This window comes from Podarcis raffonei, chromosome 8 (assembly GCF_027172205.1).
Source record: "Podarcis raffonei isolate rPodRaf1 chromosome 8, rPodRaf1.pri, whole genome shotgun sequence".
NCBI classification, from domain to species: Eukaryota; Metazoa; Chordata; class Lepidosauria; order Squamata; family Lacertidae; genus Podarcis; species Podarcis raffonei.
Window position 1 is genome coordinate 70226 of NC_070609.1, and position 22792 is coordinate 93017.

The window sequence follows — 22792 nt, forward strand, 5'->3', positions numbered from 1 at the left end:
CGGCCAATGGCGGAGCACGCCAGGCCGCCTCATCTGCATACCAGGGGGCGGCGCCGGGACGACTCATCGTTGCGGGGAAGGAAGGGGGCGGGGCGGGATGGAACAAACAAGCCGGAGGCCCCGCCCCCCGCGCTGATTGGCTGCGGCGCGGAGGAGCCGCTCCGCAGTCGCTCCGGATGCGAGGCGTTCAGACGAGCGCGGAGAGGAAGGGGCGGGAAGAGGCTTTTGAAACGGCCACCGAAATGTCCTCTCCTCATTTTTTCCTGAAAATATAAAACTGTAAAATTATCACTTTGTCGACCCATGTGAAGGATCTTGTTTTACAGTCAAGCCTTGAATAAATTTTATGAACTAAATATTTCCAGTTTAAAAATAGCGCCCCCCCGCCTTTTCCCTGGCGGCAGCTGTGGCTGTAAGGAAAGCTCTGAACCTTGATCCGGAGAACCCCGCAAAATCCTGCAAGTCAAGGGGGTCCACACACGCGAGGCTGCCCAGGCTACCAAGTCCTGGAAGAATGTGAGCCTCACAGGGCAGTGTGTTCCCTTCCGTCGTTCCAGTGGTGGCGTGGGCAGATGTGCCGGGCCAAGCAGTGGGGCTGGACGCGGGGGCGTCGGCCCAAAAAGAGTGCCGAGTTCCTCCTGCATATGCTTAAAAGAGCAACGCTGAACTCGAGGGTCTGGGAGTGGACTCTCCTGTAACTGAGCGCATTCAGGTTAAGAAAGCTCCCAAAATGCGCAGGCTCCTGGTCGCATTAACCCCGAGGTGAGTTCTCCTCGCCACACGGAGATGATCCTCACAGAGAAGGAGCAAATTGTCCCTAAGCCAGAAGAGGAAGTTGCTCTAAAGAAGAAGAAACTGAAGAAGCAGAAACTGATGGCTCAGGAATAAACATCTATTCAGTTCACAAATAAAAAAACAATTTTTAAGTTTAATAATAAAAAATAGTGCCCCCAAACCAAGAATGAATTGGAAAGCAAAGCAAAGTGAGGAGTTATGGAAAGAAGCGCCAACTGTGCCCCGAAACCCCTTAAAAGCTCTAAACTGCAACTAAAAGCAACTGAACACGCCTGGAAGAAACTCTGCACATGCCTCAAGGCACCCTAAAGGAAACCCAGACTGCGGAGCAGCACCAAGGCGCCAAACCAAGGACACCTCTTGTCCTTGAACAAATCCAACCTTCTCTTCCAGGGGTGGGGAGCCCCCGAGGTCCTCCAGACGGCCCTGCAGCTGTGCTCCACCTCCCATCAGCTCCTTAGGACCTACTGAAGATCAGGCGACCCCAAAGGGTTTGGTTATGACCTTTTTGTGTGTTTGAAAGAGCTCCGGGCGATACCGGCTGCCCACTTCCTTTTTAGTCCGGGGGGCTGGACTAGATGACTCTTGGGGGACCCCTTCCAACTCTACAATTCTGTGGCTGGGGCCAAGATGGGGTTTTCCAGCTGAGAAGGGGTGCCGCAGACTGAACTCCCACCTCCCAAACTTTCTAGCCCATTCCACCGTTTGCAGCAAAGAAGTAGCAGCCAGCTAAGGGGAAAGGAGCCCCCTTCAAAAGCCAAACATTTGGGGGGGGGAGCTTTTGTCACAGGGCTTTATAAAAACACCCAGGCAGAGTTCCTGGCATGATTAATGTCCATGTCACATTCTGCTAAACAAAAGTAAACAAGCAAATGTGACCTGACGCATCTAAATCAGTGATTCCCAATTAACTAATTACTGTTGTTTAGTCGTGTCCGCCTCTTCGTGACCCCCTGGACCAAAGCACACCAGGCACTCCTGTCTTCCACTGCCTCCCGCAGTTTGGTCAGACTCATGCTGGTCGCTTTGAGAACACTGTCCCACCATGCCTTGCCATGGCGAAGGGGCTTGAATAACTCAGAGAAGCTATGAGCCATGCCGTGCAGGGCCACCCAAGATGGACAGGTCATAGTGGAGAGTTTTGACCAAACGTGATCCAGCAGGAACCAGCAAGCCACTCCAGTATCCCTGCCAAGAAAACTCCATGGACAAAGACTAATTACTGAGGACCCCCTATTTTGCAAACGCCAAGCCACAGACCCTCTACTTTTCAAAATTTTGATAACTATGGTAGTTACTTCTGCAAAGCAATGTGGGGCAGCCACATAAGCAAAGGATTTTAGGTAGGTACTAAAAAACAGACTAGGGCTGAGCGACATCTGGCTTTCAACATTGTGATATATCAGCAGCTAAACATCACAATGTTCCGATATATTACAGTGTCTGAAGTTAGAGACCAGGCGTGGGGCTGAGGGAAGCAGCAGACGGGGAGATCAGGCAGGTGGGGGGAGGAGGAGAGAAAGCGGAGTCACCTCCATGGTTTGGGAGGGGACGGGGCATCAAGCCACCTTCAGGGGGCAGCCAGCAAAGATGCTCGTCCTCTGTGGCTGCCGCTGCCTGCTTTCCTGCCCACTAAGAAAAGCTGCTCTGCCTCCGCGCCTTGAAGGGAAGGCGAATGACAGTGAGCTGGGGGGGGAGGCAAGGGATGGGGCCATGGACCCCCCTGGGTGCGTTCTGCAGACCCCCAGGGCTCCCTGGACCCTTAATGGGGAAGCACTGATCTAAATCATCCTCTCCTAACCTGTTTTCCCTCCCCCCCCCCGCTTCGTTGGGCTACTTGCAGTCCCAGCTAGCATAAGTCATACAATGCTGAGACAGGCAGACAGTGGGAGGCTGTACAGTGGTACCTCGGTTCTCAAACTTAATCCGTTCTGGAAGTTTGTTCCAAAACCAAGGCTTGCTTTCCCATAGAAAGTAATGCAAAACGGATTAATCCGTTCCAGACTTCTAAAAACAACCCCTAAAACAGCAATTTAACATTAATTTTCCTCTCTAACGAGACCATAGATCCATAAAATGAAAGCAGTAATCAATGTACTGTACTATAAAATAAAGAAGGCAGTATTGTAGATGATGAAAATTTAAAAAAAAATAATCTTCCTTGCTCAGTCACACAATCAGTCAATCAATCAATCAATCAATCAGCTGAACTGGGTTCCACACAGTCACAAAAGTAAATTAACCGAAAAAGCCTCAAAAACAAAATAGCAAAATAAATAGCAAAACCAAAAGCGCCAGATGCAGTGGTATCTTGGTTCTCAAACTTAATCCGTTCCAGAAGTCCGTCTGACTTCCGAAATGTTCAAAAACCAAGGTGCGGCTTCTGATTGGTGCAGGCGCCCGGAAACAATAGCCAACAGCTGCATCAGACGTTTGGCTTTTGAAAAATGTTCGGAAACCAGAACACTTACTTCTGGGTTTTGGGTGTCTGGGAACCAAGGCGTTTGAGAACCAAGTACCACTGTAGTCCAAAAAGTCCTGGAGGGCACCAGTTTGAAGAAGGCTGTTCTGAAAAATACAAAAATAGGACTCTACGACAGATTGGAAACAGTGCTTTTGATACATTCTGTGGCGGATCCTTCAATGCCGAGAGATGGTGAGAGGGGCAGAAATAATTTATTTTGTGTTCATCGACATGGCTTCTGTTCTGCCCCATCTCCCTCTCACTTGGGACGTTCAGGAGCGGGCAATTTCTTCCCCTCTCATTGCAGAACTCTCAGGCTGGACAGGAAGCTTTGGCAACACCCAGAGGATCACGAGCGGAAAAAAGCACGTGACGTAAAGGCAAGTTAAGAAATGAAACTGAATGGTTTGCTTGCCTAGGATCCAGGAAATGTCCTGGCAGCCAGCCTGCCTGCCAAAGCCTTTTTACCCACAAAACGTGCATGTGGCGGTTGGGTGACACCTCCAGAGTGAAAGGGGCATTCTGCAAGTGCTCAGAGGTACTGCTGTTGCTGCACATAGTTCAGGGCTTGGCTGGCGGAGTCTGAGACCCCTTCTGTTCTCATTGAGCCTAGTTGCTTTCATGGAATAACTGGAAAGTGTCGCTGTTAAGAAAGCCTGGTATATTGCAGCTGCCAGAGAAAACTCGGGTCCTCACCTTGAGCAGAGGCAGGAATTTCAGTCTCTCAAGACACAAACTACCTTCACCTCCTGTCAACCTAGCAGTTCGAAAGCATGTCAGTGCAAGTAGATAAAGTTTACTCCAGTGGGAAGGTAAACGGCGTTTCCGTGCGCTGCTCTGGTGTCAGTGTTCTGAAGCGGCTTAGTCATGCTGGCCATATGACACGGGAAAACTGTTTGCAGAGCGGACAAACGCCGGCTCCCTCGGCCTGTAAAGCAAGATGAATGCCACAACCCCAGAGTCATTCGCGACTGGACTGAACTGTCAGGGGTACACAGCCCCCGTTTCTGTCCTCAGGTGTTTGCCCCCCCTCCAGCCTGTCCCACAGAAAAAATGATGGAGTTAACAAGAAATCAGTCAACAGACAAAGTTAAAAAAAGAATGGGAATATTTTAATAATTACTTAACAAAACAAGGTTTCAGTAATAAGACTTGGCTGTGTCTTGAATAATTTCACAGGTAGTAAAATATTTTCCTCTTCATTCCAAGATGAGGATAAACAATTAAATACAGGGCAAAAAATAGCAATACTCGAACTATAATGAGGTAGAAGGAAGTCAACAACATAATAAATTGAAAAGGGATTCAATCCAAATCGAAGGTTATAGTGTACAAAAAACACTATTATTGGTTTGAATTATATTAAGTATTACTTTACAATAGATAGGTATTTTCATTGTCTAAGTTGTCATTTTGACAGTTTTTTCTTTCTTTTTTCTTAGATATTGTATAACTACAAGAGTATATAAATCTTAGATTTGTAAATAATTTCATTATATATAAGTCAAGATCTATATCAGTCTAAGAATAATCATTGTAAGATTGTTTTATTTTATTTTTATGTATGCCTTTTTTGTTTGTTTGCTTTTATGTATGTTTTTGCGAATGAAAAAATAAATTTTAAAAAACAACCACTGTCCCACAGAAGGAGAGCTCTGCTCCTGCCCCACAGCCTGTGGGGTTTCTGAAAGATGAAGCCCCCAACCCCCAACTCTGAATCCCATCTGCTGGAAACGGCAGGAGGGGCGAGTCCCCACTGCCCTCAGGTCCTGCTCCTCCTTCCCATCATTGCCCTCTGGGAAAAGGGGATGCTGGACTTTGGCCTTGCCCAGCAGACTCCTCCCAGGTTCCTGGGCTGACTGGCTTTGGGCGAAGGTGCAGGGCAAGGTCCGGGAGGTGCTGAGGGCAGCAAACGCTCTGAGCCACAGGCCAAGGCCAGACTCTCCTCGCCACCCCTGCCTTCCTTGGCTGGAGGCGCTTTTGGGGAGGAGGAAAGCAGCTGTTCTGCAGAAAGCCTTCTGCCACCCAGCCTCCAGCCTCCCAAGGTCTCTCTCAAGGACTCCAGGAAAGAGAGCCACAACAAGATTACTGGGGGGAAAGCAATTTATTTGCAGACAAAAACAGGAACTTTCAAAACTGTTACTTGCATAGACCTTGGCTCTGGGGCCAGAACCTCTTTCAATGCTAAAACATGCCAGGGACCAGGAGGGTGAAGGACGTCGAGTCTGGAGCTAGAGAAGATTTCTGGAGCCTGTATGCAGAATATCTCTCTCTTCCTGGCACATTCAGGGCACGAATTTAGGCACTAGGATAATCCAGAGGTGCCTTGTATTATACATATTGCACTTAAGAGAAATTCATATCACATTTTCCAAAGAACTAGCAGTGTAAAGCCTTCTGGCACCATAGAAGTGAATGCATTTTAAAGCACTTTTGGCCCTGCAGATGTTGTTAAACTACCTCTCCCATCAACCCTAGCAAGCACAGTCAATGACTAGGGATTATGGGAGTTGTAGTACTGCAATATCTAAAGCAGGCTTCTTCAACCACGGCCCTCCAGATGTTTTTGGCCTACAACTCCCATGATCCCTAGCTAGCAGGACAGTGGTCAGGGATGATGGGAACTGTAGTCTCAAAACATCTGGAGGGCAGAGGTTGAGGAAGCCTGGTCTAGAGGGCCTACAGCTGATGCCAGAATGTGTTTGTCCTTAATATGAGAGAAAGCCAGGCTGCTCCTCATATTCCCAGCTGGGGATGGGAGGAGAGGCACCTCACCCTGGAAGTTGCCCAGGAGAACACACCCCAGGCCTTTGCCCTCCCCTTTAACATATCAGGCAATAATTTATAACATTTATAAATAACTTGTTACAGACATCAGCACTGACCTGAGAGCTTAACTTTTTTGGTTAGGTTTTAAAGAAGGAATGCAATATTGTGATATCTGCACTGCAGCGGGGTTGGGCTAGATGACCCTCGGGGTCCCTTCCAACCCGACAATTCTGTGATTCTATCAAAGCAACACAACTTGGCTTCTTCAAGTATTCATCGAAGGCAGGTCTAGAAGGGACATGTGCAGCCTGGTGTTGCCAGTTCACGTTGGGGCTCCCAACCCATGAGAGATTTTAATTTACATCATGCTCATTGGAACAGGACTAGCGAGCCAAAGCTGTCCCCTCAAGGGCACCATCAGAGGGTGGCAAATGGTCCAAATGTCTGCCAAGGCAGGGATGTGGAATGTGGCCCAAGAAGTCTCTTTCTGGGGTAGCCAGAGAAATGCAGAGATTCACAGGTCACGGGTGCTCCCCAAATTCAAGATCCCAGGAAGAATGGCTCTGGCGAGAGGCTCTGCAACAGAGGAGCACCTGCCTTGGCACATCAGCAGTACATTTCCAGAGCAGACAACCACAATGCGCATGTGTTTGGGGAACCACCAAGCAGGTCTGGCCAATGTCAGAAGGCGGCGGCAGCGGCAGCCCCATTGCTGGGATGCAGAACCAGCTTGAAGAGGTAGTCAAGATGCAGTTCCAGGGCTGCTTCAGCCAACTGGCCACATGCTTGGAAGAGGTAGCAAAGGAGTCCCCGTCCCCCGAACTGAGCTGGCAAAAGATGCCCACCAGGGGTGGCAGCAGCAACTTTGCTTCAAGGAAAATGGGCTCGTGTACAGAAAGAGAGTTGGACTCCAACTCCCATCAGCCACAGCTAGCACAGCTAATGGTCAGGGAATGCTGGGAGTTGGAGTCCAACAACGTCTGGCGGGCCTGAGGTTCCCAGTCCCTGAACTAGGGAGAAGCCACCCCAGCCCACCTGAGCCAACACCTGCCCTGCTCCTGCCCCGGCTACCTGTCAGGGCTCTGACAGTGTGGGGAGGAGGCAGGAGGCCAGGGCACTGGCCCAGGAGAGGGGTTTGGCAGTGCCCATGAGGCAGGAGCCAGAGACGGGCAGGCCAGACATGTCAGAGGAAGAGGCTGTTAAGGTGAGGGATGGGCTCAACGGATCCCCACCACCCCCCACCCCATGGCCTCCTAGAACCAGGAGGGGCTTGAAGAGCAAGAACGCCTTCCATGTAGGAGAAGCTTCCGGTTGCTGCTACCACCTCGCAGGGCTCAGACCTGCTGAAAGGGCACACTTTGTCCATAAAGAGTTAACTCTCAGGCCTGGGGGTGCTGAGGACATTCCCAGAGCCAATGACAAACATTTCCACTACTCTAATAGACAGGATTTATTGCACTTGCAGCAAATGAGAGTTTAGTCACTTGTTTGCACCCTTTCAAGTAGAATGAAAAATGCCGGTATTGCAAGGTTTAAAGCTGGTTGATTTAGTCCTGCAAAACCCACGGTCCCTTTTCTTTGGCAAGTCATGGTCAATTGACCTGTAAACTTTAATGACGGCAGAACCTTGAAATCCAAGGGATCCGGAGTGGAGCATTTCAGGAGCGCAGAAGGAGCTCCACGTAATGGTCGAGGCTCCCCATCCTGCTGCTTGCATCCTGACCGGGAAGAGGGGGTGCTTCAGCCTGGGGGGCAATCTCAGCAGCAGCCTGGCCTGCCATGTCGATAACTGTGGGCTGCCCGTTGCTCGGCGAACCCAACAGAACGCTCTCAAACTCTGACATGTCGATGTCTGCAAAGAAATCATCTGCAGGGATGTCGCTCGCGTAGCTGGAGGCCAAGACCTCAAAGCTGTCAAACGAGGGGTCACGGGGCTGCTCCTCAGGGCAGAGGGTACCCCAGGAACCAGCCTCCTGCCCTGGGCTGGCAGCTGCACTTTCAGAGGGCCAGGGGGAATCGGTTCTGGGGCCAGCCAGAGACGGGCAGGGGCCACTGCCACATTCCTGTTGCTGCAGACTCTCCCAAAAATACAGGACTTCACCAGCAGTGCAGAGAAAGGAATCCAGGAGCGGGTCAGGCAGGCTGTCTTCACTGGCCACTTGTCCTGCATCTTGGCAGGGGCTGGAGAAGGCAGGCAGTGCCCACATGCTGATGCCCATGTCAGCTGCTCTCACCTGGCCATTGCCCACAGCACTCAGAGGCTCTTCTGCTGGCTGCGCTGGCAGAGACACTGCGCCTTCGCTCTCTGCTGGGGGACCCTGGCTTGTCTCTTGCCAAGGTGGGGCACCCTGGGGTGCTGCCAGCCCGAGGCCCGTTTCCTGGCTCCCTCGGCCGGGGTCTTGGAGGTGCAGGATGGTGTTCTTGAGGAGGACGCTCTTGTGCAAGTCTCTCACGTAGGGCGTGATCAGCGTGGCGTATTTCCCCTGTGCCGCGCGCAGGAAAGAGCAGCGCTTGTGGTCTGGGATGCGGCAGCAGCGGCGCTGGCTCCTGGCAGAAGCCCCGTCCGGCTCGAGGCGCTGGCATCTCAAGCTGCTGGGCGCCATGGTCTCCCTGGAGAGAGGGAGGAAGGCGGCACAGGTCAGGATGGAGCCAAGCAAGGTCAGGGCTCAGGAGACGGGGAGGCAAACCACACTGGCCACAGCACAGAGGTGGCGACTGGGCCAAGTGGTGGGTCTCGTAGCCAGAGAGGGCCCTAAGCAGAAGGGGTGGCTCTCCCAGCGCTGCTACCAGCCATGATGGAGGCAGCAATGCTTCTGAATGCCAGCTGCTGGAAACCGCAGGAGGGCAGAGCTGCTCTCATGCTCGGATCTGGCCTGCCAGTTTCCCAGAAAAGGCGCCTGGTTGGCCACTGTGAGAACAGGATGCTGGGCTAGATGGGCCCTTGGTCTGATCCAGAGGGCACATTCTTCTGATGGAACCTCCAGGCCCAGAGGCAGTCTATCTAGATGCCCAGGCTGTGAGAACGGGGTCCTGGGCTAGATGGCTGATCCAACAATCATGTTCTTTTCTTGTTCTCACAGTAGCCCCCCAGATGCCCAATGGAAAAAAGCCCATAAGCAGACCATAAGTGCAACAGTGACCCCCCCCTTTGGATTTCCCCCAGCAAGTAGCACTCAAGAGGCATTTACGGCCTCCAGCAGTGGAGGGTATTGGCACACAGCCATCCTGGCTAGTAGCCCTCAGAAGCCCCCTCCTCCTCCTCCTCCATGAGTTTGTCCAGTCCTCTTTGAAAGCCATCTGAGTTGATGGCCATCCCTGCCTCCTGTGGCAGGGAGTTCCAAAGTTTAATTCTGGGCTACGTGAAGAAGCCCTTACTTTTATCTGTCCTGAATCCTCCAACATTCAGCTTCACTGGAGGTCAACAAATCCCAACTTTTTACTGCAGTCCCCATCTTCTCCACAATCCTGCGCCTTCCTGCCCCCACCAAGGAAACTGGGAGGCACAGACCAGGAGAGCCCAGTGTTTACTCCTCGGGTGCAGCTGGCACAGTGTTGGATGGATGTGATGCCTGGAGGGGAAGGGGTTTTTTTTAGGCTTAGGGGTCTGGTTTCTTATTTGGGGCTCAGACTGAGTGGAGACCTTGCCCTCAGTTTCTTGGCGAAACTCCTGTTTTGGGTGACTAGGCAGGTCCCAAAAGGAGCAGAGGTTTCAAAGTGGTGTCTGGATGGGTTGCTCCGGTTCCTAAAGGAGCCCTGGACTCAAAAAGGGGGCCAATTCCTGCAGGCCTAAACTGTGCCCCCCCCATTGCCAGGGTTCCCTCTCCATTGCAAAGTTGCTCCCTGGAGAATGCCCCTCCCCTGCCCGCTCCCGAGCCTCCGGCCATGACTCACCCCCGAGCCATTCAAGCGCCCAGGTCGGAGTTTTCGCCCCCTCCCCCCTCCGCGGCCAGGAAATGGACGCGCAAACTCCAGATCGCAGGATGGGTGCAGGGCGCGCAAAGGACCCGCTGCTCTCCCTGCAGAGGGAAAATTGGGGAGCGGGGGGAAGGGGGGCTGGCTGGGGAAACAAGCCCCCGCTCAGCCCAAATCCGAAGTCAGCGAGCCTCACCGCGGACTAGAGAACTACCCCGGATTAAGTCCTGGGAAAACCACGGGCGCACTCCGGGGCTGCGAGGCGAGCCCTTTCGGGGGTCTCCTCGCCAAGGTCATCTTGCCCCGGAGTCAGCGAGCCAAAGGTTGCAGATCCCCCCGCTCTTTGCACAGGAGGAGAAGAAGGGGCTGCTTACCTGGCCGGGGCCGCTCACCTGGCCGGGGCTGCCGAGCGGAGCCTTTGCGGAGCTGCGGAATCGCCAATAGAAAACGCGGCACGTTTCTGGCTTCTGATCCCCGGCGATCCCCGGAGATCGGCGTTCCCAGCAGCGGCGGGGGCCAGCTCCGCGCCCATTGGTGGGCTGGTCGGGAAGCAGGCCCTCTCATTGGCCGGGGAGAGACCCTCACCTGGCAAGGTCCAGGTGCCGCCCCTTGCGCTCCAGCGGCGCTGCTTCGCTTCGGCCTCCAGGTGGCGCCGCAGCCTCCCTCCTAGGTCTCAAGTCCAGCGCCTACGCCACCCGGACGCCTGGGTTCTTTGGAGCCCTGTGAGCAGTGCTGGATTTACATATAAGCTAAACAAGCTCTAGCTTAGGGCCCCATTCTCTTGGGGGCCCCAAAAAAATTTAAAGGGAGGAAAAAACCTGGATGTACATTTCCAAAACAGAAGATAAAAAACAAATAAAATAAAACCTACATACACCAACCGCTCTGAGCCCGGCTTCAGCTGGGGAGGGCGGGATATAAATAAAATTTTATTTTATTATTATTATTTTGTATTTTGTAGGCTCCTATGATGTAAGTCATGGGCTCCGCCTGCTTGCCTACTCCCTAAAATATCCCTGCTTTGCTCCTTTCTATATATAGGGTGCCTACATTCTGCATGGACTGGTTGCAGGGCAACATGGGCAAATGGCTTCAGATACCTATGAGGTCCATCAATTACCATCTAGCATATATTCAACACCAAAAACAGCAACGATTTGTCATTGGCAAAGGACAGTTGGACACATCAAGGGCCCCATTCCCTTCAGGAGCTGAGGGCCACATCAAACCTAAATCGGGCTCTGCCTGTGAGGGCAGGGGGAATCTAGCAGCAGGGAGTTCCACAAGTTTAACAGGCTGCTTGGAATTCCAGAGGGGCCGTGGGATAGGAGTGACCATAATAAAAAGGGGAGACATCTTACCACAGTGCAAATTAAATTAAATCTCCACCATGAGAGGCGAATTGCAGTTGATCAAAATGTCTGTGCATTTGGGGTTGAATAAAGACAATGGCCAAAACACGTATTTAAACCCAACCTGCACACTTTCCCGCTTACACCTCTGTGTCCTCCAGTGGGTTAGACCCTTCAGCTCTACAGTTCCAGCTCTACAGTTCTGATTCTAGGCACCCGCTGGCAGAAAGCAGCCCTTTCATGCATCGGATAAAGTGTCTCCTAGCTCAGGGACTCAGTTTAGCCTTCCCGGGTCTTCAACCCAAACCTGTAAGAGGAAGCTAGGCTGCCCTTTCTTGGTCCTTGTGACAGAAGAGCATGAAAGTGCCAGGTGGAGAGACTGAGAGCAGAGGAAGGGAGGAAAATGGCTGGGTCTAAATCACTCTAAGTCTCTCTCCCTCCCCCCCCCCATAAGCCCCAGCACCGGGGCCTCAGGTGCCCCTGTGTGTTTGTGTACTTATGTGGATCCAGCCGAAAGGCAGGGGATCCTCCAGGGCAGGCAGCCCACCCACCTCCCCGCCCCAAACTCTGCCCACCCCTCCTCTGGGCAATGGCCAAGAGACATGCTTGACCAGGAAGCAGGAGGCTCAGATGGGGAGCAAGAATGGTAGGATTCTTGAGCTGGAAGAGACCCAGCTCCCTGCAATGCTAAGGTCATTCTCCCAAATACGTTCTACAGTGGCACCTTGGTTCTCAAATTTAATCTGTTCCGGAAGTCTGTTTCAAAACCAAAGCGTTCCAAAACCAAGTCGTGCTTTCCCATAGAAAGTAATGCAAAACAGATTAATCTGTTCCAGACTAAAAACCACCCCTAAAACAGAAATTTAACATGAATTTTACCATCTAACAAGACCACTGATCCACAAAACGAAAGCAATAAACAATGTAGTGCAGTCACACAATCAATCAATCAATCAATCAATCAGTAGCTGACCTGGGTTCCACACAGTCCCAAAAACAAAACAAAAAGAGCAGGAAATACCAAAACACAAACTAAATAGCAAAAACAGAGAGAGCTCAGCATAACACTCAAATCGGAAGCGTAACACTCAAAATGGAGCACATTTGGCTTCCAAAAAAAGTTTGCAAACCGGAACACTTACTTCCAGGTTTGCAGTGTTTGGGTTCCAAGTTGTTTGAGTACCAAGGCATTTGAGAACCAAGGGACCACTGTAGTTGCTGACAACTGCCCTTGTGCTCAGCTCCTGCGATGGGCATGGGGCCGGACACTTTGAGAACAGGGTGCTCAACCAGAGTTACATCCATACAACTGGCTCCAAGTGGTGACATCAGGACCCAAAGGATTGAAATAGGTCAAAATATACTTTTTATTTGATTAACTTTTGTTAACAAGTATGTAAGCTTTCCCGTTACACAGAACTCTTCAGCAAGGAAGAGGGAAGGAGGTTCCACAGCCATAGAGAGAGAGCAAGGTTACCCACTAACATTAATGCAAATACTTTATGATTTAGCCACTCCCATTCCAGACCGCTCTGTAATGGCTAGTAATCTTACCATTCAATACATCTATCAATCCCTTTTAAGCTAAATAATGTCTTACGATACAAAAACCTCACTCCCTTCCGATGGGTCCTGGCCACTCAGGCTGCTATTCTGCCCAATAGTTCTGTGTACTCCTGAAGCTGACACATTCCTGACCCCAATAAGAGACTTCTTGGACCAAGCAAGCAGCACCTAGTTCCCCAGGGACCCCCTCGCCTCGCTCCCTTCTCTTGGGATGTGGCGGGGAGAACACAGCGCTCAAATCACTGCACAAGGACACTGGCGGGGGAGAGCGGGACAAGCACAGCCGCTGGTGAACACAGGAAAACACAGGCATGCAGCAACACCAGTCAAGGTGCCTTTGTGGCACGGAGGGCGCTGGGTGGGCAGCTCACCCCCCCCCCCCATGGCTCATGTTAAGGGGAGAAAGGCACTCATTATAGCACACGAGGCAGAGAGGGGCGGGTGGAGGGGGCAGCATCAGCGATGGAGAATTTCCCTTTTGTCAATGGGACGAGGCTTCATCATTGACCTCCGCAGAGGCAGAGAGAGGCCAACAGGGCAATGGTGGCCGGCCGGCCTCATTCCTTGGGGTAGTGCCTGGAGAGGTAGACGTTCTTCCCGTCGTACTCGGAGGTGGCCAGGCACTTGAGGAAAAAATGCCCGAGGTCGTGCTTGGAGATGACTCTGGAGCCGCTGGACGTGTCCACGGTCACTGTGTAGTCGCCGGTGAGCGGCTGGTCACCTGGAGGAGGAGGAGGAGGAAGAGAGCCCAGGTGAGCTGTTCCAGGGAATGGAGCCTGTGAGGGATCTCCCCCAAAAGACCCAACAGCTGAGACAGAAATCCCCCCCCCAACGCAAATTCTCCTTCCCCTCCTGAGCCTTCCTAGCTTCTTGGATGAATAAAAACAGGCGTGTAGTTTAAACGGTAATGGTGTTTGGGATTTCATCCATGTCCCGTGGTGCCATGTTTTTCAGGGTTTCCCTAGTTTTTAAAATCATTTAGGGGTCAACCTTCCTTGGTTGGGAACACAGAACCACAGTGGTGCAGCGGTTAGAGTGCCGGACCAGGATCTGGGAGACGAGGGTTCAAGTTCCCCCCCTCGGCCATGAACAGAGCTCGCTGGGTGACCTTGGGGGCCAGTTGCTGCATCTCTCAGCCAAGCCTGCCTCGCAGGGTTGTTGGGGGGATTAAGTGAGATGCAAACCACCTTGAGCTCCGTGGAGGGAAAATGGTGGGATAGCAATGGGAGAAAGAAAATAAATGCCAGTGAGCAGAGGTGTGTCTTAGACAGACACCTGCCCACGCCAAGGAGGAAGAGCCCTCCCTCCGACCCCCTCCCCACAGCCCAGAGACGCACCTGCGATATGGGGGGGCATGACGTAGACGCAGTCCAGCCCCGACTCCTTGAGGATCTGCTGCATCCGGATGTGGTCCTCGGTCACTGGGCGCAGCTTGGCCGGCACCTTGTCCAGGTCCCACATCAGGAAGGCTGCAAGCAAGGCCAGAAAAGGAGAGTGGAGAGCTGGGCGGCAGGATCAGACCCTGCAGCAGGCCCGTCTCTCTCCCAGGGCGGGGGGCAGAGGCCAAGGGTGCTCCCCACCCCAAACCCCTGGTCAAGGAAGGCTCAAGAGCAGCAGGGCAGAGACCTGATCTTGGGCACTAAGTCCAAGCCCCACCTGGGCCAGAGTCATCTGCAAAATGTGAAGAAGGGCAGAGGTGTGACGGTAAGAATTTGTAAGAGGCTTTGAAAATCTAAGTAATATTCTATGCTTTGGGGATCTTTATGGGGATCTTAAGAGACCCTAACCCAGCCGTTCCCAAACTGCAACATTGGTCTTGGTGAAGATTTTTCTGCCTCTTGCAGTGTTTGTAATGAGCTGTGCTAGATGCTGGTTAACTGTCTGTCTACAGACCACCTGGCCACTGTTAGGGAGCCCCAACCTTTAACACAGTCACCGCATCATATTTCAATGTATTGCGACTAAACTGCTGGCCCTGCCTCCTGCCGCTTGCACCCCATTCCCACTTCAGCTCTCATTGAAGAGTTGCAAGTTGCTAGCAACCGCGCCTGGCTCTAACTGTTAGGCGCACTTGGCTCTTCTCCTCTCTATGGCCCACTAGCCCAAAGTGTCACAGGAAGACCATGCCAAGCTGCCTTTGGGCATTTCCCCTGCAGCGCTTGGGGGTCCAAGCGGAGAAAGGCGCCCCGAGATCTCCCCCTTACGCAGGCGTTGCATTCCAGGCCCCCCCCTAAGCAACATGCACCTGCGTGGGGAGCCTCATCAGAGCGTGGGACGAGGGTGATTTAAGAGGTATCAGAAATACCTTTGCCTCCAGAGCACCAGAAAGGGCAGAGCCCACGGCAAGACAGCTGCTGAGTGAGGCAGAGACAACAGCGAGAGATCCCAGGGGCCATTTCAGAGCCCATTATTTCTTTTTTCTTTTAAACCTATATTTCTGGACTTTTGGCTCACTGACGGCCTCCTTCCAGCTCTCTCCCACCATTTGAATTGATCGATTTCCTGTGCGGTCACATGCAAAAGTGGGAGGGGTGGTTGCCTGTATTTTAAAATTTGGTTTTTAAAAATATTGCTTTAATTCCTTTTAAACAATTGCCTTTTATGCATGCTTTTATGCATGCATTCTGTATCTCCTCTGTTGTTTTAATTTGTATAAGCCACCAATCCAGGAAAAAGCCATGAGATAAATAAACATCCTATTAGTATTTGTAATATTTTGGGTGCATCTCCAACTCCTCGAAAGATTCCATCAACGGTGTCTCCGAAAAATTCTACACATCACTTGGGAAGACAGGCAAACTAATGCCAGTGTGCTGGAAGAAGCAAAGAGCACCAGTGTTGAAGCAATGATTCTTCAACATCAACTTCGTTGGACTGGTCATGTTGTGCGGATGCCTGACAATCGTCTTCCAAAGCAACTGCTGTACTCTGAACTTAAGAATGGAAAGCATAATGCTGGTGGTCAACAAAAGAGGTTTAAAGACTCTCTCAAGGCAAATCTTTAAAAATGTAGTATAAACACCAACAATTGGGAAACACTGGCCTGCAAGTGCTCCAGTTGGAGAACAGCCTTGACCAAAGGTGTCCTTGGCTTTGAAGACACTTGAACTCAGAACGCAAGGGAGAAACGTGCTAAGAGGAAGGCATGCTTGGCAAATCCACACAGTGATCAGCTCCCGCCCGGAAACAAATATCCCCACTGTGGAAGGACGTGTGGATCCAGAACTGGCCTCCACAGTCACTTACGGACTCACTGTTAAGACCATGTTCATGGAAGACAATCTTGCTCAGCTTACTCTACACACTGAGAGAATAGCCCTGTTGGCTTAGAGAAGTTCTGCCTGGAGCAGCTGACCTGAGAGACAAACCACGACTTTGCGGATGCCGTGGGATTTCATGGCCGCCACAATGTTCCGGGTGCCTTCAGACATCATGGTGGTAGGACCTGGCAGGAGGGAGAGAGAAGGAGGAGAAAAATCAGCCAAGGGGCGCGGGAGGGGGCAGGGCAGGCAGGGGGAGGGAGGGAGGGGGCAGCTTCGCCTACTGAGGTCATTGCGGGTGCCCAGGATGACGATCACGGCGTCCTGTCCCTTCACGGCTCGGTCGACGTCCGCCGGGTTCAGGACGTCCCCCACCACCACCTGCGCCGGGTGGGGCTCCGGCGGCAGCCGGATTGGGTCCCGCACCAGCACCGTCACCTGGTAGCCTGGAAAGAGAGGCAGGATGAGGCTTGGGGGTCGGAGGCAGCCAGCAAGGGGGCAGGAGGAACCCAGGACTCCCGACCTCCAATGTCAAGCTCTGGAGGGGCAGCGGGAAGGAGGAACAGAAGGAAAATCATAGAATCAGAGAACTGGAGAGTCGGAGGAGACCCTGAGGAGCGTCCAGTCCAGGTACGTCCAGCTCTCTAGAGACTGTCATCTACTTCCAGTATAATAAAACTGGCCGTGATCTACCCATTGTCAAGCTTTTGGTGGGGAGGGTTGCCCAGGGTTGCTGAGCTTTTTTTGGGAAGGATTGGTGAAACCTGTTCAGCTTTTTTGGGGGGGGTTATAAAATCGCTCATGCCCACCACCCTCCCTGATTCCCCCACTCTGACCATGCCCCTGGGAATACAAGCTTTCTCAGCTGCGGCAGTGATGCAACATAGGGCAACGATCCATCAGGAGAACCCAGGAGATCACTTTTTAATTGCCGCAATCGACCTGGAACACACCCGCGATCTACCTGTCGATTTGAACACCTCCGCTCTACTCTAACCCCCTGCTAGGCAGGAATATGCAGCAGCTGTCCCCTACAAGGATCGAACCAGCAACCTTAGTCTTATCAGCACCACTCAGTCCAAGGGGAGAGACTTCACCAGGCAAGGCCTTGCCCCCCCCTCCAGTCTCGGCTTCTCAATTTGTATTGCATTATTTTACGCACTGCAACTTGCCATTGTTTTTATTGATTATAGTTTAGAAATTCAGGTAGGCAGCCGTGTTGGTCTGACACAGTAGAAATATATATAAAAAATAAAAAAATTGTCCAGTAGCACCTTAGGTATCTGAAGAAGTGTGCATGTACACGAAAGCTCATATGAAGAACAAACTTAGTCGGTCTCTAAGGTGCTACTGGACAATTTTTTTAGTTTAGAAATTATTTATTGTAACTGTTAAGAGTGAATTTCTGTTTAATTTTTATATGCTTATATTATTCTATACTATTCTAATGGATTGTTGAATATTACTTTTTTATATAAGTTGCTTATTTTAAAGTTATGTTTTATTATTGCATTTTTGTATTGGATTAGCTGGTTATAAGGTGTACATTCTTTGTTTCTGCAGCTTGTAAACCACCTTGGGTATTGTAAAATAGAAAGGCGGTATACAAATTAAAAGTGAAATGAAATGAAATCCAGTCCTGCTGAATCAGGCCAGTGTCCCCCTCCCCAGTCCTGTCTCCTGTTCTCACAGGGGGGCCCCAGGTGCCTCTGGGGCACCTGCAAGCAAGGCCGGGTTTAGGTTTGATGCGGCCCTCAGCTCCTGAAGGCAATGGGGCCCTTGATATGTCCAGCTGTCCTTTGTCCACAACAAATCATCACTTTTTTGTGTTGAATAGATGCTAGATGGTAATTGATGGACCTCATAGGTATCTGAAGCCATTTGCCCATGTTGCCCTGCAACCAGTCCATGCAGAATATCGGCACCCTATATATAGAAAGGAGCAAACCAGGGATATTTGAGGGAGCAGGCTAGCAGGTGGGGCCCATGACTTACATCCTAGGAGCTGACACAACACACAGTTGCTATAAGTAGGTTTTATTTGATTTTTAAAAAACTTTTATTTTGGAAATCTACATCTAGTCCCCCCCCCTTTAAATTTCTTGGGGGCTCCCAAGAGAGTGGGGCCCTAAGCTAGAGCTTGTTTAGCTTATATGCAAATCCGGCACTGCAGGATTGGAGGACCAGAGGCCTCTCTCCTTCCAGCAGCTGGGACTGAGCAGCACTGCAGCCTCCCCCTCTGGCAGGAAGCCCTGGCAAGGCAGCCTCCTTCACTTCTGCCTGCCCTCAGCTGATCTCCAGTTCAAGATGCAGGGGAAATGAAGAGGTGATTCTCCTCTTTCTCCCTCTCATTTCCCTTTTTCTGCCTTCCAGGGACCGGCTCTGCTTCTGAACTGCTCAGGCAGGAAGTTGCTCCGTCCAGGGGTGTAGCGTGGTGGGGGCACAGGGGGGCCATGGCCTCGGGCACACAGTTTTTGAGGGCGAACCAGCCGCCCCCAGTCTGGTGCTCCTCTCTGCCTGCCAAGCATGCGAGTAACCAGGGGGCAGCTGCTCCCCGGATCAAATAAAACAAGAGAAATACTTAACTGACCAATCATGTTGGTTATGCCGCCCCCCAACACAAATCCTGGCTATGCCCATGCCCCCAATGGCCATGTTGACCAGCCGGACTCCCTGTACATGGCCTGGCAGGCAGCTCAGGGTGGCCCCGTTTTGCTCCGGTGGGGGTGGGGTCACTCTGGCGGCAAGGGGTGGGCTGGTGCCCCCCCGCCCTGCACACACATGCCCCCCCACTCAGCACCAGCCCCCCTACCCCGGGCACCAGAAACTGACGCTATGCCACTAGCTCCATCCTCCATTTCGTTCCTTGTCCACTTTTCTTTTAAACGCCCCCAGGAGAGACTGAGCTATATCCTCTTTGAATCAGCAGAAGCATCTTCTCTGCCCCTCCCCTGCAGTGTTCCTTTTGCCTTTTGGTACTTGGTGCCCCCCATAGTCACACCAAAAGCAGGAAGGCGGCAGCCGGGGATTTAACAGACAGTCAGAAAGAACCACAAGCCCCGCCTTTATGCTATTTGCTCCTCAAATCCCTTCTTGCTTAAAACTCTGGTTGGGAATTGCTCCATGGATTGTAAAGCACAAAACAAATATTGCACCTATGCATCTAGTTTTAATATTGCTTGTGCTATTTTTAAAGTAGTATGTCCTTATTGCTCTGCTTGGTCCTACTTCCTTGACTTTGCTATTTAACCATGCTGGCATCTCCCCCCAGGCTTCCTTCGCCCCTTCCAGTCCACATAATGCTCTTCAGACAGGTTTTCCCAGTTGCATTTTTGCCCCTCTTCCCACACGCCACCTCTCAACTTTCTTTCAGCTAATCCTCTTATTTATTTTCTGAGAATTTTCTCCTTTCGTAAGGCTGCACTCAACAGCGGAGTCACATCTCAGCCGCGCTCCCTGGAGTATTCAGTCGGGATTATTTGGAAACTATTTGTGAGGAATAGTTGAGGGCTTGGGGATGTTCAGACTGGAGAACATAAGATGGAGAGGAGCTTGTTTTCTCCTGCACTGGAGGGGAGGAGCGAAACCAATCACTCAAATGACAGGCAGGGAGATTCCAACTCAACATCAGGAAGAACTTTCTGACAGGAAGAGCGGACAGCAGAACAGACTCCCTGCAGAAGTTGTGGACTCTCCTTCCCTGGAGGTTTTTAAGCAGAGGTTGGGTGGCCACACGTCACTGAAATTCCTGCACTGCACGGCCTTGGGCTAGATGACCCTGGGGCCCCTTCCGACTCTACCTTTCTATGGGCCACCTGATCACCCCAAGCATTACCTTCTCGGAGATGCGTTCCTCCCCAAAATAGTTCCCACAAATGTGGCAACCCCGGCTGGCCAGAGGAGCTTCCCCTGGCTGTCCTGGCACGAGTGTTGGCACTGCGGCAGCTGGACCTCTTGGCAGCCACCCAGAGGATGAGAGTGAGACCTGCCTGAGGGTTTCTGTCAAGAGAATCTCAGGTGGAGCAACAGCCGATCGAGTCTGGGCAAGGTCTCCCCACCCACCTGCTGCTGCTGCTGCTGCTGCTGTTTGGGCTCTTGCTGAGCTGCAAAGGGAGCTGCGGCAGAACCCCAAGTTCTTTTGGGTCCTTTTGGGCCGTGCGGCCCCTGAAGGCCAAAAGGAGCAAAGCAGTGGCGGTGGCCCAGTTGGTCAGCCCAGGTGGCCAAAGGAAGGGGACTTAAGCTGGACACTCTCCTGGCCCAGGACACAAGGCTCTGCTCTGCAGGGTTGTCGTTGCTGCACAAAGGAGCTCAGCCTTGCCTGGACCCAAAAGTTCGCCCGCAAAGGCCCAGGCTCCTCTTGCGGCAGGGGCCGAATCTGCTCCTCTACCCGGCCCTCCAGTAACACCAACAGCAGCAACCGTCTCCTGGCCACTTCTGATAACAACCCCACCTTCTCTTTATCTCTCAGTGCACAAGGTGGGAGGGAACAGCTGGCTGGCTAAGGGGGCAGGGAGAGAAAAGAATTCTATTAAGAATACTGGGAAGCAGTGTGGCCTAGTGGTTAGTGTGTCAGACGAGGACCTGGGAGATACCAGAGTTCAGCTCCCTCCCACCTCCCGCTCAGCCATGAAGCTCAACTGGCATCCAGCCCCTGCCTCTCTCAGCCTTCGCCTACCTCACTGGCTTCTTGTGGGGATTAAATAAGGGCTGGGAGAATCCTGCACACCACACTGAGCTCCTTGGAGGAATAAGCGGGGATATAAATGCAGCACGGAAAGGATTAGGTCCTGGGGGCTTTCCCCCAGATGCAGGAGCACAGAGGCACCTTTCCTTGCTTATCCTGCACTGAAATGGGTCCAGGCCACCCAGTGGGTGCGCAAGGGGCAGCGACGGCCTCCCACCTCAGCCAGGAGGGAGCTTCTCTCTCTCTCGCCAGGAGGGAGGAAGCGGCGCAGCAATCGGGAAATTATCAACAACAGGTTGGGGAGTTCGGAGGAGCCGCTTCTCGCTCTCCGCCCCCGGCCAGGAAAGCCGCCCGGCGCGAGTGGGCTGCAGCTGCGCTCCGACCAGCGGGGGCCGTGGGCGGCAGGGTCCCCCCACGGGCGCCCGAGGGGCGGCAGCAGGGCCACGTCGCCAGGCTGGGGGGCTGTGCGGGACGGGGCTCCCTCTCTCCGCCGCCCTCCCCCCGCTCCCCGCCTCTCACCAGCCTCGACGGCTTGCGCCAGGGTGGCCAGGCCAGTCATGCCGGTGGCGCCGAAGATGGCGATCCTTTTGCAGGCTGCGGCCATGCCGGACTCCTTCCCTTCTCCGCCCGTCGGCCGCCCGCCTCCGCCCGCCAGCGCCAGCCCTTCCGCCCGGAGCTCCGCCCGGGAAGGCAGGACGGGAGAGGCCGGGGGCGGCGCGTGCTCGCTCGCTCTTTCGCTCAGCCGGGGCTCCCTCGACGGCGCCACGGGAGGAAAAGAAAAGGGGGCTCCCTGGACAAGCCCCCGGCCAGCCTTCTGCCTCGGCGCTGCTCCTGTGCCTTCAGACGGCTTTCCTAAGGAATGCCAAGCAAGGCGGAGAAGCCCGCCTCCCTCTCCGGCGCGCCTGAGCCGGAGCGCAAAGCACAGGAGCGCAGCTGGAGGGGGGAAGTTGGCAACACTCTGCTCGCCCCCCAAATGCGGGGGTGAGGGGGGAGCGGGAGCCCCCGCGAGGGCTGCTGGGAGATCCGCCCCGCCATGCAAAGCGAGCCTGGCGCCGGTGGGTGGGGCGCCTGTCGCCAGCTTGCGGGTTCCGCGCTCGTGTGAAGCGTGCCAGGCGCGGCTGGCGGGGCTGGGCGCCGGCCTCTCGGCGGCGGGGCGGCGCGCGCGCCCTCCTCCGCTGCCCGCTGCTCCCCAAAGGGCCTCCCGGGCTCCCCTGTCGCAAACCACTCCGACAAAGACCCCCAGCAGCCGCCCCCTCCCATCGTCGACCCTCCGGTACCTGCCTCTCCGCCGGCGCCGGGGCGAAGCAGCCCTGGACGAGGAGGATCCCCGGCTGAATCAGACACGCCGCCCTCCCCACCGGCCCTCTCTCCATCCCAGACCCCCTTCTCCCCCCCACTCCGGGAGGAGGGGCCGCCATGCGCGCCGGTGCCCGGCTGGAGGGAGCGGGAGCCGCTCGGCCGGCGAGCCGAAGGACGGGCCCAAGGTGACCGCTCGCCCGGGCGCGCCCTCCTCCTCGCCGCCGCCGCCGCCGCCGGAGCCCCCAGCCCGGCGCGCCCTCCTTTGTGCCTTGCTCCCCCCGGGGCGCGCGCCCCCCGCCAGCATCCTTGGGTCCGCGCCCGCGTGCGCGCCCGTCTCCCTGCCTGCCTGCCTTCCTGGAAAGCGCTCCGGGCAGAGGCGGGCGGGCGAGCGCGGGACCGGGACGGAGCGGAGCCCCGGGATTGGCGGCTGCGGCTGCGGCGGATGATGCTGCGGGGCTGCGCCGGGGGCCGCCTCCGCCGCCGGCCTCCGCTCGCCGCCCGCAGCCACTGAGCAGCGCCGCCGCCGCCACCACCGGCCACCGGGCGGGGCGAGGCCGTGGGACGCTTCTCCGCGCCGTCGGGGCACTTGGGGAGGTAAGTCGCGGGGGGTCCTGGTCATGCAAAGCGCTTCCATGCGAAGGGGACCCAGAAAAGGAGTTAGACACCCGATCCCGCCACCCCAAAATTCCAA

General features: G+C 53.7%; 4 protein-coding genes and 1 pseudogene across 5 annotated transcripts in view; 3 read left to right on the forward strand and 2 right to left on the reverse strand.

Annotated features, from left to right (window-relative positions):
• Positions 1-6: 6 nt before the first annotated feature.
• LOC128418812 (60S ribosomal protein L17-like) lies at positions 7-945 on the forward strand (annotated as a pseudogene).
• A 6397-nt stretch (positions 946-7342) lies between these two features.
• On the reverse strand, positions 7343-11475 carry LOC128418171 (uncharacterized). The gene is made up of 2 exons (XM_053397609.1): positions 10315-11475; positions 7343-8638 (listed from the first exon to the last, which is right to left on the reverse strand). The coding sequence occupies exon 2, from the start codon at positions 8629-8631 to the stop codon at positions 7687-7689; it is 945 nt and encodes a 314-aa protein (XP_053253584.1). The 5' UTR covers positions 8632-8638; positions 10315-11475; the 3' UTR covers positions 7343-7686.
• Positions 11476-12641: 1166 nt separating this feature from the next.
• Positions 12642-21791, reverse strand: BLVRB (biliverdin reductase B). The gene is made up of 5 exons (XM_053397619.1): positions 21322-21791; positions 16403-16564; positions 16214-16303; positions 14196-14327; positions 12642-13579 (listed from the first exon to the last, which is right to left on the reverse strand). Exons 1-5 carry the CDS (start codon positions 21404-21406, stop codon positions 13416-13418), a joined length of 633 nt encoding a protein of 210 aa, XP_053253594.1. The 5' UTR covers positions 21407-21791; the 3' UTR covers positions 12642-13415.
• LOC128418814 (skin secretory protein xP2-like) lies at positions 21405-22547 on the forward strand. The gene has a single exon (XM_053398868.1). It carries the CDS (start codon positions 21405-21407, stop codon positions 22545-22547), a length of 1143 nt encoding a protein of 380 aa, XP_053254843.1.
• SPTBN4 (spectrin beta, non-erythrocytic 4) overlaps positions 21818-22792 on the forward strand; it is a 92929-nt gene continuing 91954 nt past the window's right edge. Inside the window, exon 1 of one of the 2 annotated variants that reach the window (XM_053397593.1) lies at positions 21818-22286. The gene's annotated coding sequence lies outside the window, so the exon portion shown is untranslated. Of the gene's footprint in view, positions 22287-22526; positions 22696-22792 lie in introns of those variants that run through there. The other variant, XM_053397591.1, reaches the window with a different exon arrangement.

What these genes read in the sequence shown, in the direction of transcription:
- BLVRB (XM_053397619.1), bottom strand. Translation starts at nt 21,406, where the DNA reads ATGGCCGCAGCCTGCAAAAGGATCGCCATCTTCGGCGCCACCGGCATG. An exon ending in GGCGCAAGCCGTCGAGGCTG is followed by an intron (nt 16,565 to 21,321) that starts GTGAGAGGCGGG and finishes CTCTCTTTCCAG; the next exon opens with GCTACCAGGTGACGGTGCTG. An exon ending in CATGCCCCCCCATATCGCAG is followed by an intron (nt 13,580 to 14,195) that starts GTGCGTCTCTGG and finishes CTCCTCCTCCAG; the next exon opens with GTGACCAGCCGCTCACCGGC.
- LOC128418171 (XM_053397609.1), bottom strand. Translation starts at nt 8,631, where the DNA reads ATGGCGCCCAGCAGCTTGAGATGCCAGCGCCTCGAGCCGGACGGGGCT.
- LOC128418814 (XM_053398868.1), top strand. Translation starts at nt 21,405, where the DNA reads ATGCCGGACTCCTTCCCTTCTCCGCCCGTCGGCCGCCCGCCTCCGCCC.